The sequence below is a fragment of the Arabidopsis lyrata genome, assembly GCF_000004255.2.
Source record: "Arabidopsis lyrata subsp. lyrata unplaced genomic scaffold ARALYscaffold_1, whole genome shotgun sequence".
NCBI lineage: Eukaryota > Viridiplantae > Streptophyta > Magnoliopsida > Brassicales > Brassicaceae > Arabidopsis > Arabidopsis lyrata.
The window spans coordinates 17,138,846-17,154,810 of NW_003302555.1; the positions used below are offsets into that span (position 1 = coordinate 17,138,846).

The following is a 15,965-nucleotide window of genomic DNA, read 5'->3' on the forward strand; positions in this document are numbered from 1 at the left end:
AATGTGATCCAAACATTTATTCCCAAAAGCAAAATGTTGTGAAGATGTTGTGATTAATGCCCATTTGATCACTAGCGTTATAAACTCCTACCATCTGTCTATACTCAAAACTAGAACCGCTACCTCAGCTTGGTTGCATGTCCCGTCTGTGTGTTAAGCTTCGGGAATCTGATTAATTTAAATGGTTACCAACCTTTCTTGAGAGCTGAAGTCCCTTATCTTGCTGATGATCCCTATGATTTTTTTCATCTCAATAAAGATTCTATTTTGTTTTAGTGCTCTCTTTTTTTATCTTAGTATGCTATATTAAGTATAAGGAAATAAATGAAATCAGTATGTCATATGTGCCTGAGTGTTTGACATCGTCTCTCGAGTTTGTTGATTTCAAAGTCCCAACCAATACAAGAATATTATGCTGAAACGAAGCCAGTCAGTTACTTCCTAGAGAATTCGGCTATCCTCAAAAAGCTCACTCTATGTTTGCGTTATCCTTCAACAAAAGATGATACATGAAGGTACTCCTTAGAATCTCTCTTAATGAGTCCCTAAATTTTCGTTACATCCAAGAAAGTGCATATTCTATAACAATCCAAAATCAATTAAAAATGAATTTTAAGAAAACAATTGTTCCTAGGAGAGAATAATGTATGTAAGACACATAAAATTGACAGAACGTAAAAGAGTCTGATATACACTTTTAACCATACTCAATGATGCTTCTTATTCTTAAGTACTTGATAATATACAACCTTCTTCTAATCATAGTTTTGTCTTACATTTATTTAGAAAGTAAAATCTACCAATCTAAGAAATTCTGATTCATATTCGTAAAGAAGTAAGACGACGAGAGCAAGCATCGCGACTTGCTTCGTTCAAAAGAGGCCTAAAAATCTCAATAACTATACTCTTAGTAGGGTTTATCATTTCCGGTGTTGTTTCAAAGAGAGACTTCCACAAGTGAAAAATGTTAGACTCTATAGCTTCTCTAGAAAACCCATTCGCCGCTGAAACATCCTTGACAGACTTCAAATTCTCCTCTAGATTCTTAATTTCTTGTTTGTAGCGTTCAAAACCAGACGGTTTCACTAGGCCACCCATTTCGAGAATCGAAACAATGCGAGCCAAAACTCTGACTCCAAAAGCAAAATGATAGGAAGACGTTTTGAACTGTTCCCATTGAATCGATTTGCCACCATCTTGATAGACTCCATTCTTTGGTTTTATATATGTCACAAACACATATTGAATAACACGAAACACTCTTCCTACCACGGGACCGTCAAATTTTCTCTTCCCTGCATACTTAAATAGCCAAAAACAGAAGACTAACATAGAACGTATGTCATCCGATAATAAGAACATTGCTTCAGCAACAAAGATCGAGAGATCAACTCCGAGTCGTATAGCCTCTTCTTTCTGCTTCTCCTTCTCCTTCTCCTTAGTCCTGCACATTGACATTTAAACTTTGTAATTTTAGTAAGAAAAAAAAAGGTTTAAAGTAAATAATGAAGATCACTGACCTTATAGTGTAAGGAGAATATCTATACTGTTGTAATCTCTTGTTGTGACGAAGAACACGAACACGGGCAGTCATCGACATTGATTCCATTCGTTTTGAGATGACGGAGATGTCGTCAGAGGAACTCATCGAGGAAGGGTCTAGATGTAATTTTTGTGAGCTTTCCAATGCACAAAGATAGAAAAAAAAAAAACAACTCAGCTAAAAAAATCAAATGCAAATTAGTTTCTCAACGCATCTAGTTCTATGAATCGGGCAAAAGAGAAAAAAGAACCCTAGATCGTCATGTTTAGCCTTAAATCAAATCCAAATTTCTAGAAGGAACTCTAGACTCACCTCATCGTTATAGTGTGTAGACCTAATGATATCCGTAAAACCCTTTCTAATTCTAAGCTAATAAACAAAAAGCTTGTGGATATTATGAATCTCGTGTATTCTCTTATTAATGAACTAGGATCGGACCTGCGGTCCACCGTGGGAGAATATTGATTTACATACGTTGATTTTAATATTGTGCGTGTTTTTAGTAGAACGAATCGTGTAGTGTACTTATAAATATTCCTAATAACAAATTGTAAAGAAAATATTAAATTGTTTATAATTAAACCAATCATATTAATTATGATTTACATAATGGAATTTTGTGTTTTAGAATTCAAAAATTAGACGAATCATTGGAATTAAAGCAGTCAAAATAGGTCAAAAACCGTGGGTCGAGCCCAAATCATCTCACTATAGGGCAGATTTGGGAAAATATATTAAACCCGCAAATAAACGGGCCACATAGATTGATTCGCAGTGGGTCATCGGTTTTCGTCCGAGGGTTGGCGGATCAACCCGCATGATAGTATTTATTGATAAAAATATAATTTATTCAACATGTGGTAGTTTAAAAAACTTTTAATAAATGAAATTATAATATTTATAAATATAATGATATATAAGAATATTTTCTCTAAAAAAATTTTAATTTATTTATTTTAGTAGAATTTTAAATTTTGGTTACTCTAAAATTATTTAAAGAAAATCCACGGATTACCCCGCAAATCAGCATACATTCACGCGACGGGTTTGTGTTTCATTTATGCTACCCATGGGTCGGGCGGACAGACTAACTACATGCCAAAGTATATTGCAAAACAGGTTTAACGGGACGAATCAACTCGTTTTGACAGCTCTAATGGAAATATTATTTAGTCATACAACACAATGGAGTTTGGACATAGGAATAATAGAATATGTATCTTATTTGTTAGATGAGAGATTGAAAGGTGAAATATAATGATTAAAAAATAATTAATATTTTTCATGATTCACAAAATTTAATAAATATTTATCATCTTGTTGAATAATTCTAAAAATCATATTCAATAAATCTTTATAATTTGAAAATTAAACTTCTTTGGTAAGTTATAAGTATGAAAATACCATAATTTTGATTTAATCTAATTAAATTAAAATTAGTTACATAGATTTCATATCTATTTAATTTACATGACCAAAATAAAAATATCTATTTAATTTATAAAATAGATTGGTTAGTTGTGATAAATTTTCTAGAAATCTCTAGAAGCAAGTAAGATATCTTTTAATTAATTATAACTGGCTAAAATAAACAAAATTAATGAGAAAAACGTTGATTGTTATGGAATTAGTTCCAAAATTATATGAACAAATATATTATACGTAATTAATGTATAATATTGTTAGGAATATGATTTTATAATTAGTTATCATAAGTACAATCAAATTTTATTTGATTTCCATAAACATTTGATTTTAGTTCGATTTTTCATTATTAATTCGAATTTATATTCCAAAATTTTTTCAAAGATCCGATTTCAGAATTTCGGGTCAATTTTCTGATTTTGATCCGACCCATTTACATTTGTACTTCTCTTTTAATAGTATAGAGATGAGGTTACAACTTATATATATATATACAATAAGGGAGACAAATCCCAATTGGATTAGGAAACCCTAAAGCCCAAAGCCCACTAAGACTAACATAAACCGTCATTGGGCGAATCTTCTAGAAGATAGACATGGGCCTTCTAGAACATGGACATGGGCCTTCTAGAACATGGACATGGGCCACGGTTATGGAGTCCATCCGTAATGTGGTTTACAACACTCCCCCTTGGATGACATAACCGTGTAGATGCCAAAGGATCTTTGTAATGCGCTTGGGGATGCTGCCTCATTAAAACCTTACCAGGAAAACCCATTGGGACAAAACCACGGTGAAGGAAAAAGAGTACAGCACGCATTACTCCCCCTGTTTTGGTCATCCCTACAAGTCCTTAAGTCTCCGCATTCCAATTTGATGCGTGAGCTTCCTTAATGTTGTTGTCGGTAGTGCTTTAGTGAAGAGATCGGCTGAGTTGTTGCTTGAACGAACTTGCACCACTTGAACTTCACCATCCTTTTGTAGGTCATGCGTGAAGAAGAACTTAGGTAGAATGTGCTTTGTCCGATCTCCCTTGATGTAGCCGTCCTTGAGCTGAGCGATACATGGCTACGTTGTCTTCACATATGATGGTCTTTGATGTTGTAGTAGCTGCGCCTTGAAGAAGGCTGCCTACGTACCCTTGGAAGGGATCAAGCCACACGTAGTTCCTATTTATTGACCATGCCATAATCTGATCTTACCTGCATCAGCAAAACAAACTAAACCAAAGCAAACTAGACCTTCTTTGGTTAGATCAGTATAGAATAAACCCAAATAAACAAAGTAGGAAGAATAAACTTTAAAATTTAACCAAACCTTCCTTCAAACCTTTCCAGTGCCTTTGGGTTGATCATGAACTAAATTTAGACAAAGGAGGTTCACGGCAAAACATATGTCTGGTCTAGTGTGGCTAGCCAAGTACATTAACGTTCCTATGGCACTGAGGTATGGCAGTTCAGGACCGAGAACTTCTTCCTCGTCCTTCTTAGGACCGAATAGATCACTATCCAATCCAAGGCTTCTCACCACCATTGGGCCTGGTCAATGGGCGGGCCTGGTCCTTATTAAATATCCTTGAGTACTCTTCAGTATATGTCTTTGATGCACAAGGATTCCATTATTCATGTACTCAGGTTGTAATCTCAAACAGAACTTAATTATTGCCTAGGTCTTTCTTTTAGATATACTCAACTGTTTGGTCGATTACCCAGAGGTTTAAATTATTCATATACACTGCTATGATTACAAATCCTTTGTTTGCAAACCACTTTATGAAAATACATGGACTAATGGGATCATTTATAACATTCCATACGCCCATTTGGTCTAAGTCCATGAAAGGATTTGTCCATCCTTATGCAGTGATATTCTCGAGAATCTTTCTTATCTTTGAGCTCAATACCCTCTGGTAATCTCATATATTATCCAGTGGACTTATATAAATATGCAGGCATTACATCCATTAGCCGCAAATCAAATCTTTTCCTTTATATAGCCAGACTTAGTATCCACCATAGGGGAGTATGTTTCTTCATAATCTATCCCCGGTCTTTGTGAGAATCCTTGTGCTATAGGCCGTGCCTTATATCTCACGATTTCATTATTCTCATTTCTCTTCTTCACAAAGACCCATTTGTGTCCTACTGGTTTTTACATCGAATTGTGTCCTTAAGGTCGGACCAAACTCATTCCTTTTGTTAATGATTCTTAGCTCCACGTTTTATGGTCTTGTACCATTTAATCAATCAAGTCTTTGAGTGCACTCTAGTATAGACGTGGGCTCCTGATCCTCATTTATATTCATAAATTCAAGTGCTACCTTGCATGCAAAATCATCTTATGTTGATATTTCTTATATGTTCCATTATGTTCCATTATGTTCCAGACATGATATAATCGATTTGAGATTTATTATGGTCAGGACCTTTAATACTTTGCAGCTTGGCGTCCCAAGCTACATTATATGGTACCTGTACCTTAGAGCCGGCCGGCCTTATCTCCATGTCTGGGATGGTTTCCTTAGTAACCTCGGATTCCTATTGCACCTTTATTTAATTTCCGAGGGTTTTTATCATTGGAACTTATTGGTATACCACGTTTCTTACGTTGTCTAGACTCTGTAGTAACTTGATTGTGTTCCTTGTGAACATCAATACGTACTGGTGCATTACAAGCTGGTATGTACGCTTTTATAACTCTCTTTGGGTCATCAATGGAATCTGGCGATTCATTAGCTAGCTTTTGCAAATTTATTATCTTATGGACCTCTAAATCATACATCAGAGTCCGAGGATCTTGCCAATTTAAGGATGTTTGATTCCATGATATTTCTTTGACCAGCTTGTTTGTCTCTCCACCTAAAGTAGGAAATTCGGATTCATTAAAATGACAATCCGCGTATCTAGCCTTAAATAGATCACCCGTAGTTGGCTCTAGATACTTAATAATGGTGGGAGAATCAAATCCAACATATATTCCCATCCTCCTTTGAGGTCCCATCTTTGTTCTATGTGGTGGAGAAATCGGTACATATACGGCACACCCGAAAGTCTTTAGATGGGATATGTCTGGCTCATGACCCATGAGTAATTGGGATGGTGAATATTTATGTTCACTAGATGGCCTTATGCGTATAAGCTCTGATGCATGTAAAACAGCGTGTCCCCAAGCGGCTACTGGAAGCTTCAACCTCATGAGTAATGGTCGAGCTATCAATTGATTTCGTTTAATGAAGGATTCCGCTAATCCATTCTGTGTATGTACATGTGCCACGGGATGTTCCACACTTACCCCCATGGACATACAATAGTCATTAAACGCTTGGGACGTAAATTCACCGGCAATATCTCGACGTATAGTCTTAAGCGGAAAATCTGGAAAATCGGCTCTCAGTCTTATGATCTGGGCCAACAACCTAGCAAACGCTTGGTTTCTAGAGGATAATAAACAAACATGCGACCATCTTGTCGATGCATCAATGAGGACCATGTAATATCTAAATGTTCCACATGGTGGGTGTATTGGTCCACATATATCCCCTTGTATCCTTTCCAGAAAGTTTAAGGTCTCTTTATTTACCTTAGCCGGTGATGGCCTTATAATGAGTTTCCCTTGTGAAAATGCTTCACACGTGAGATTCTTAGGGATAACTCTTTTCTCTTTTAGGGTGTGCCCCCTTGAATTTATCATAAGCTTACGCATCATACTATGACCCGGATGGCCAAGCCGGTCATGCCATAAAGTGAATTTCTCGATGAACTCTTTGTTCATTGCCATATTAGCTTCGATCATATCGATTTTAGCATAGTAGAGACTAGTGGATAATGCGGGTATAATCTCTAGGACTTTCTTATGTCCTTGGGTGATCTCAATTATATTTAGGAATTCTTTGTTCCCTTCACCCTTTGTTTCAATATGGAAACCATTTAATCTTATATCTTTGAAACTTAATAAGCTCCTCTTCGAGCTGGGTGAATATAGGGCATCGCTTAGTTCAAGATGCATGCCATTTGGTAATAGAATATGGGCTTGGCCGTAGCCCTCAATAAGATTTGCTATACCCGCTAAGTGCTAATATTGGCATTTTTCATTATGAGATTTAGGAAAATATCTCTTATCTTTTGTGTGGCTCCACTATCCACCACAAATATGTTCTTGTCCTCGGCCATTTCTTATATGGACAAGAATCATGTTTTAAACATAAAATAATATAAAATAAATTCAAGGAAATAACAATCAATGAAAACATAAAATGCAAAGAAAACATAGAGGTTTTGATGTCGAACTCAGATTTATCAACTTGATTCTTTTAGGCAATCAGAAGTCTCATACCCTATTAGATCATCTTGATCATGTTCACCATCTTTATATACCAAATGGGCTTTAGGATTCTTCCTTTTCACACTCTCTTGATAGAGGTCACAACGATGTTTGGAAGTCCTACATATCTTAGCCCAATGGTTCCCCATTCCACATCTATGGCATACTCATTTGGTCGAGTGTTGTGGTTTGGAAATACCACATCGTCCTCGCCCTCGACCACGGCCGGAATTGGGTCTACATCCACGGTTATAGTGGTTCCCACGGCCGGATGAGTTATAGTGGCCACAACCACATCCTTTCCATCTACTACGGCTACGGCCGTGTGGTCTATTACTTTAGACGTGGTTAGATTCTTTGGATTCTTTCTTATCCTCTGCGGCCTTATTGGCATCAGGTAATGGGGTTAATCTATGAGGTCGTAATTCACTGTTTTTATCATTAAGTCATTATTTTGCTCATCTAGCAATAGACTTATCCACGGACTTATAGTCCTGGATTATGAGACTCTCAATAAGATGGTGGCTAATATTGCCTTGTATCTATCTTTCTCTCTTGGCATTATTGCCTTATTAGATACATTCACCAAGCCCTTTTGACTTTTAGGATAATCTTAGTATCCATTGCCCATTTTAAATAATTATCTCCTAAGAGATTTAGGGCAGTAAAATACAAGTTGTAATTCAACATCTACAAGGAAAAGTTTTGAGTCAAAATCATGTAATTGTTAGTGTCATGCGGTATTTGAGACAGAACCATGAATCGATTTACTTAGGGATTTGACTTTCCTCTTTTGCTTAGGATTAGATTTCCTCTTTTGCTTAGGATTAGATTTTCTCTTTTAATTAGGATTAACTTTTCCTTTTCCTTTTAGGATTTACTTTTCTCTTTACTCTAGGATTAATTTTCCTATTTCACTTATGATTTTAGATTTTTAAGATTTCCTATTTTAATTAGAATTTTAGGGTTTTAAGATTTCCTTTTTTAATTAGGATTTTAGGGTTTTAAGGATTTTCCTATTTACAATAGGAAACTTCATTTTCTAGGTTTTTTAGGGTTTAGGGATTCATGCGGTTTTAGGGATTTGGATTTCTAACAATTTGAGCATGAAGCAATCATAGAAACAAACAAACTAAACAACCTAACAACATTAACCAATCAATTTATATTTTAGGGTTTAGGTTTCGGATTCGATTTAGGATTTTAAAAGTTTCGGCCATGGCTAAGTGTTTTCGAGTTTGCGAGTTTGAGATTAAGCAATAATAACTTTTCTAGCAACTTAGGGGGTGTTATTGGTTTGTGATTTAAATAGAGTTTTGATGACTTTAATAAAATTATCAAAAGTGAATAAGTGAATGATTTAGAAGAATTGTTAGAGAGTTTTCTATAGTCTTGTTGATTAGTTTTTCTATAATCTTGTAGAGTCTCACAAACAATCTTAATATTTTAGCATACTTTCCATGACTTTATTTTGTAAAGAAAAGTGTTTAAAATCATAAACCAATAACACAATAATTGAATTCATTAACAATCATAGATTGTCATAGATTGTTTTGTTTTAGTTGAATAACACAAAACTTTTAATGACTTTATAAAACTCTTAATCCAATAAAACAATATTCATTAAGATTTTAAATGACTTTTTACAAATCACAAACTAATAACACCAAACTTTAAGAGAGTTTAACAAAATCTTGATTGAATAACAACAGATTCTACACAACAATTAACGTCATTAAAACTCTATTTAATCACAAACCAATAACACCCCCTTAAACGAGTCAAGCAATCGGATCATCCAAGGAAATAAAAATCGCTTATCAAGCAAGGTTCGTTTTTAGAGTTTTTCTTTGCTTAACTTTCAAGTTCGATTGTTGGTTCTTTAGCTTTAGGGTTTTGATGTTACCTTTCACCTTATGGGGTTGTACGGACTAGAACCGGGAGCTAAAGACCTCGGTTATCAACTTGTCACGAGCGTATGGTCCTTGGAAGGAATCGCCGAGCAAAGGAGAAAGCAAACGGACGGACGAGCTAGGGTTTTCAAAACAAATCGGCGCACACTGTATCTGTGCGTGAGGGCGCGTCGGTGGTCAGATCGACAAGCCTTTTGCACTGATGGATTCTTCTCGGCGAGGGCTTCGATTTGATATCTTGCTCGTTTTCTGGGTCCTCACGATGTGAGAGAACGACCTCTTTGAAGTTCCGAGGCAGATTTCTTTGCGTTTTAGGGGTTTGATGGAGATAGAGAGATCGTGAGATTAGGGTTTATGTGTCAGATCTTTAGCTAAGGGATTTAGAGGCTATCGTGCTGATAACGTATTATGAATCTCGTGTATTCTCTTATTAATGAATGAGGTTACAACTTATATATATATATATATACAATAAGGGAGACAAATCCCAATTGGACTAGGAAACCCTAAAGCCCAAAGCCCACTAAGACTAACATAAACCGTCATTGGGCGAATCTTCTAGAAGATATACATGGGCCTTCTAGAACATGGACATGAGCCTTCTAGAACATGGACATGGGCCACGGTTATGGAGTCCATCCGTAATGTGGTTTACAACAGTGGATAGGTTTTCTTCCTTTTTTTTTACGAGTAGAAAGGAAACAGTTATGGTTGTATTAATTTTCTAATATAAAATATTTTAATATGATTTCTGTATTTTAATATTATTATTCAATTAAATAAAAGTGACCAGGAAGTAGTAGAAAATATTCCATTTGGATTTCTGACCACCTAACCGGGTCGGAAAATTTTGACCAATTTGGATGAATGTAAAGATAATGATGATCAAGTTGTGTATGAAAGCGAGGGAAGTGAAGAGATCTAGAAGAAGGAACATTTCTCTAAAGATAATTATGATCATGGAAACTAGCATATGTTGATATGAAATTGAGAGATTTATTGGTTGAAATTAGTACTGGTCCAACGACAAGCTATCAACTAACTAAAGTTTATGTTGCAAGATCAAATATGCTTGCACAGTCTAGGCCAGCTCATTTTTTTTTTTTTTTTAGACTTAGATTCAACAGCTAATTTTTTAAATGGAGAAAAATATTTACCTGAAACCATCTATGTAAAATTTAGAAGCTCTTTTGACATTGGCTCGCTGTCTCAATCACCTCATTCCTTTTATGCTCATTTCCTCTCTCTTTTTTTTTTTTTACAATTTACAAACAAATACAATCAAGCCTATAAGAATACCAATACACAATTGAAACTCCACTCTTTGAAAAAACCTTGATTTGATCCAATCTAGGAGCTAAATATCTCGATCTTCTTCTTCATTGTAGTTGAATGGTAATGGAACTGATTTGAACGCTCTAAATTTTCCCACGTTGTTCAAATGCTCGTTCTCTAACCTGTGTTCACAACCCGACAAAGCAAGTACCCTTAAGTAAAAATGTTTTTGAAGAGTATTTACTATTTAGTGATAGTTTCTTGGTTAAGAAGTTACCTGAAAAAATTCCAGATACCGCGACGTATGATCTCAAGAATGGCAATAAGAGCAATCATTGTTTCTCTATGTAAGAACGAGATATTGAAATCCAGCACAGTCTGCAACCACGCCATCCTCAACACAACGTTTAAGACCTATACGAAGACCGAATCAAAATCATAAAGAAATCATAGATTAGGGTTTATATATTGTTCTATCAATTTTCCTAGTTCTCACCATTGCAACATAGTAGACAGATTTGTGAGGAACAAGAAGTTTCTCTCTCAACCAAGATTTAGATGGTCTATGAAGCAATCCCCAGTCATAAACAATGTCCCAATATGTGCCGTAAAATGTTGCCAACCCCGAGAAAACCCAGGCAGCTAATTTCCAGTTGTTTCCTCTGTTAATGCTAAAAGCTGTTCTCAAGCACACCGCGACAATGGTCAGTAAATACTTGAGACCATTGAAGCCTTGGCTTAAATCTTTTTCTTCGATTAATCTTCGAGCACATTGAAGGAAACGTGACCAGTAAGGAATCACAGCGACGATAAAGTAGAATGTGCTGTATACATCACTTGATTTGCAAGTGCTTTGCCTCTGCTTGAAGTCTCCCCAACCATAGTAACAGATGTAAAACTCCAAACTCCTCAGTGCTTGAACCTGAAAAAGATGGTTGAGAAATGAGTTGAAACATTTTGAAACATAACCATGAAAGTGAGAAGAATTTTGTGATAAGTAGCACACAAACCTGGCTTGTTAATTGGTCTGCTAGAAAAAAATCTGCAAGATTGACCTGCAATATTGATGATAACAAATTGAGAGATTTACCGATGATTTCACTTAGCGAAAGCAGAGGATGTGCTTGAGTAAAATACCTTGTAGAACGGCGCAGAAATGCACCGGAATAGAACCATGAGGAAGAAGAAGCGGCTTGACCGATAAAATATGTTGAAGGGACAGACAGAAATAGCTATCACTACCTGAAAAACATTGTGTTACTACATTAATATATAATAGAATGATTTGAGAATCTTGTGGCTGTAATGATGAACAACTTACCGCGACAACAAAAAGGGGAACAAGTTCAGTGATGGTCTTGTAATTATTAGTACTAGGATCCATCTCCATGTCCAGGTTCACTAGCACAGCGCTGAGAGCAAGCGTGCTGAGGCCAAAGCTTAGAAGCAGAACATGTCCGTAACCAAGCTCTGTCCCTTCTTTGAATTCAAATATAAACGGGTAATTCACTCGATATCGCTTCCAAAAGTATATGTTTGAGGCATACATGATCATGTGTAGAACCACAAATGCAAATAAACTGAAAAAAATACGGTTTAAGAAATATTCTTGTCAGCAAGAAAACAGTGGTTCAGCTTAGAGAGTGTCTATATATGTTTTGGTTTGAACCTGTATAGAGGAAACATTGTCTCCATGTATAGTTTCTGTCCGGCTGCGCCCATTATATTACGAGCATGGATGAACAAGCCAAGAGCAATCACTAGAGAGACCGTGCAACCGACGAAAAAGCCTGAGAAAGAAGAACACAGTGTAGGGATTTTTACTTATTAATCATGAACTAATGTTAAAAAGATCGATTTCGAGTAGGGATGTATTTTTAGTTACCAGAGGAAAACGTTATTCGATGTTTTTCTTTCATCACTTTTGGTCTTAAGAGATTCATTCCTTTGCTTCGATTCGAGCTGGCGAAATGCTCAACGAATATAGACTCAACTCTCAACATAAGCTTGTTGATCTGTTAAAATGTAATCAAAGGTCTGATTTTACTTTTGTAGTTTTATTGAAACAAAATAATAAGTTTTGTGTAGAGATATTGTGTAAACCTCATCAGAACTAGTGAGGTAGGACTTATCTACCATCTCCATGTATAATTTTGCTGCATTTCTTGAAGCAATCTGATTGAGAATACATAGCAAAAACATATTAATGTCTCAAGAAACTAATTAATATATTTCTTTTGTTAAAACTAGTGTTACCTTATCATACTTCTTCATGATCTTGGAAATCGCTAAAGTGTTCAAGAAGCTGAATTGATCAAGAACAGAGCATAGGTTAAATCAAACAATCTTTTTTAACTTTATTTTGTACTCAAGAAACAACATACCTGTAATTCTTGAGATGTCGAAGCTTGCGATAAAACTCGATGAAGACATATTTTAGCCGTTCTTCTATTTTCTTGAGATTTTCTCTTGTGAATTTTAGATCTTCCTTGTTAGAGAGCTTGAGAACGTTTCTAATTGTGGACAGAGGATTTTCTTGATTTTTGTTTAATCTGATACGGTCAAGAACACTTAACGCTACTGTCTCTTTCGTTGAATCTCCACCGTTGGATACATTTTCCTCTACTTTGATTCCCATCTCTTCAGCTAATGTCTTCCCTTCTAATTCAAACACACAAAAAGACACAACAAAGATTCAAGCTCTGTGTCCTTTCAGACTAAACCATGTAACAAAACAATCTCTGAAAACTCACTCTGTTCCTTAGAATCCAAGGCATTGATATCGACGGATACGGTTTCAGAGCAGCTCCAAGAAGAAGAAGGTTGATCAAGTTTGATTCTGAAAGCAATCAAAGCATCCATTTGTCTGTTCAAAACCACTGCCTCCTTCACCAATTCCTCAACTTTAGACCGGTAAAAACGGTTTACCTTATCGAACTCGAGATCTAGGGTTTTAAAGAACACGAGCTCTGACTCTCTCCCTACTTCAGCAACTTTCAAGATGGTCGTCTCGTATTTCTCAAACCCATCATCCCCAATCGTTTCGTGAACCAGAATATCATGGTTTTCGAGTTCCCGAGACGAAAAGGTGCGGCTGTACCGCTTTGTCAGGCCGCTGAAGTTGCGGCGACCAGATAGCTTGTGTTTCACGACATCTTGTCTCTCTGATCTTTCGTGTGAAGTTTGGATTTCTCGAAGAATGGTTTTGAGACAAGCATAATCCATGTAAGCTTGTTGCCATTCTGGTATCATTTGTGAAACATACTCTTTCCCAAACTTCATATTTGTTTACTTCTTGAATTTCTCTGTAACATTTCAAGAATCCAGATCCAATTTAAAGCCTATTTTTAATATATGTGGAAACAGTTTATAGATTTGCAAGTGGATTGAATTTGACGTGAGAAAATTCCAAAGAGTTGAAATACAATTGAAAAAGACGTTTGGTGTGGGCTCTTGACTGGACATTTTTTTTTTTTTTTTGTACAAACTGGTTGGACACATTATTTCACTGAAGAGGATATTTGTTCCGAGTGACGGCGATAAATAAATAATTGCTCAATAACCATTAACCACGTGCATGAAAAGTATTCCTCTAAATTAATTGTAGAGTGGTTGGTCTGTATGATTATAGTCCCTCCGTTTTAAAATATAATGCGTTTTAGCTAAAAGCACATCGATTAAGAAGATCTACTTTCTAAAAGTTCAGTTAATCATAAAATATTAAAGTAATACTCCCTCAGTTTCATAATAAGTGTCGTTTAAGGTTTTTGCACACATATTAAGAAAACAGTTAAATTTTCTGTTTTACCCATTATCTATATATTTTATTATTTTTTTATTGATCAATACATTAAATTAGTAGAAACAAAACTGGAAATTTTACCAAACATCTGCATTGACAACACTTATTTTAAAACAAAATTCAAAGGCTAAAACGACATTTAATATGAAACGGAGGGAGTATATAATTTGCATAGAAACTTGAAAATGACTTATATTTTGTAACAAAATTTTTTTCCAAAACGCCTTATATTTTGAAACGGAGGAAATACCATCTAAATACATCTAATTAAATTTAAAAAAAAAAGGTACCGTAAGAAAAAGAACTGTTTTAGACAAGTGGTTAATGTTTCATTTATGTGGTTTATTCATCTAAATGTGATTCTAATAAATCGCGTTACTCGGTTTAAGAAAGCTTAAGTTGTGGATTGGATATCATTCTAAATGATATTTAACAAAAAAAGAAAGAAAACAGATAGACAATAAAATGTTTTATCGATGATACACTCTATCATAGTGAAGGATGACTCTATCATAGTAAAGGATGCACTGGTAAGTGGTAACCTTAGATTATTTATTAGATAATGTATGGTTTTCTTTAAAATAATAAGTAGTTGATCTTCGATCCGGACAAAGAGTTGATCTTCGATCCGGACAAGCCACAGAGTCAAGAATTTGTCAGAGTTAAAATTAGGTTTGATGTTTCCAAACCACTCCGGAAATCAAAGGTGGTCAATCTTCCTAAAGGTAAGACCGCGACCATTTTGTTTCACTATGAACGGGTCCAGAAAAGATGCTACCATTGTCAAAGACTAACTCATGAGCAAGATGTATGTCCCATTCTTATTAAACAAAGGAAAGATCAAGCTTTGGAGAGAAGATTGGGGAAAAAAGTGGTTAAGCCGCCTCCTCCTCTTGTGTTAAAGACAACAGACCCTCTTTTTGGTGTTCTCAGAGAAGATCAAGTCGGTATTCATCCAATCATGGGGCGCCCTCGTATCGATCTGGTTGTCTTAGAAGGTATGAGACAATATATTCTTGTGGCTGAAGGTGAAGAGCGCAAGATAAGAGAGGAAAGAGTTAAGCTTTCGGTTGTAGATGCGGAGAAAGATCCAATGGTCCAAAAGACAATGTTACGGTTGGAACCAGCTCCTTTGGTTTCTAATGACTACAATAAAGAGAAAGGCATCGTCTTTGGTTATGAATCTCTTGGTTCTCCTGCTGTTTCTTCAAGTGATTTGTTGGTCAACAAGAAGCAGATTTTGGGCTCTTCTGTACTTCATGAATCTTCTGTTCTTGGTGATAAAGGTACTGTTTTGGTGAACTATTCAGAGGATTCCTCTTCTTCAATTTTTTGTTCAACGGAACATGTCCCTGGCTTCTTTGAAGCATGCTCATCCGAGACAAAACAGAGAAAAACCAAAAATAGACGCAGACCTCACATCAGCAAATGGTCTCTGAAGGGTGTGGGATCTCAAAATCAGAGTGGCAGCTCAGCAAAAAAGGAGGGTCTGATTGAAGGTACTCAAGAAAAAAGGAAGGGTATCATGGTTGGAGATGATTCCAACAAAGTCGTAAGGCGCAAAAAACCCGAGATAGTCCCAATGGAGGGACTGTCCAACATCTAATGAGCATGATGTGCTGGAACTGTCAAGGACTGGGGCGGCCTCAAGACTTGACAGTTCAGCGTCTCTTGGAAATGCGTAAA

General features: G+C 35.9%; 2 protein-coding genes across 3 annotated transcripts; both read right to left on the reverse strand.

The window, feature by feature from the left end:
* Positions 1-690: 690 nt before the first annotated feature.
* Positions 691-1,687, reverse strand: LOC9329929. The gene is made up of 2 exons (XM_002893822.2): positions 1,521-1,687; positions 691-1,444 (listed from the first exon to the last, which is right to left on the reverse strand). The coding sequence occupies exons 1-2, from the start codon at positions 1,646-1,648 to the stop codon at positions 820-822; spliced, it is 753 nt and encodes a 250-aa protein (XP_002893868.1). The 5' UTR covers positions 1,649-1,687; the 3' UTR covers positions 691-819.
* Positions 1,688-10,354: 8,667 nt separating this feature from the next.
* On the reverse strand, positions 10,355-13,824 carry LOC110224998 (phosphate transporter PHO1 homolog 8). Of its 2 annotated transcripts, none has more exons than XM_021013393.1 (12): positions 13,231-13,824; positions 12,862-13,135; positions 12,734-12,782; positions 12,581-12,652; positions 12,363-12,492; positions 12,147-12,267; positions 11,799-12,057; positions 11,615-11,719; positions 11,488-11,532; positions 10,974-11,399; positions 10,755-10,891; positions 10,355-10,659 (listed from the first exon to the last, which is right to left on the reverse strand). In XM_021013393.1, the coding sequence occupies exons 1-12, from the start codon at positions 13,757-13,759 to the stop codon at positions 10,560-10,562; spliced, it is 2,247 nt and encodes a 748-aa protein (XP_020869052.1). In that variant the 5' UTR covers positions 13,760-13,824; the 3' UTR covers positions 10,355-10,559. The 2 variants fall into 2 exon arrangements, with proteins under 2 accessions (XP_020869052.1, XP_020869051.1); XM_021013392.1 differs by having other exon boundaries at positions 12,862-13,138; positions 13,231-13,822.
* Between the last annotated feature and the right edge of the window lie 2,141 nt (positions 13,825-15,965).

Coding starts and splice junctions, on each gene's coding strand:
- LOC9329929 (XM_002893822.2), bottom strand. CDS start 1,648: ATGAGTTCCTCTGACGACATCTCCGTCATCTCAAAACGAATGGAATCA. Junction 1,445..1,520: donor TATTCTCCTTACACTATAAG/GTCAGTGATCTT, acceptor GTCAATGTGCAG/GACTAAGGAGAAGGAGAAGG.
- LOC110224998 (XM_021013392.1), bottom strand. CDS start 13,759: ATGAAGTTTGGGAAAGAGTATGTTTCACAAATGATACCAGAATGGCAA. Junction 11,720..11,798: donor TTCCCCTTTTTGTTGTCGCG/GTAAGTTGTTCA, acceptor AATGTTTTTCAG/GTAGTGATAGCTATTTCTGT. Junction 10,892..10,973: donor CTGTCTACTATGTTGCAATG/GTGAGAACTAGG, acceptor GTCTTCGTATAG/GTCTTAAACGTTGTGTTGAG.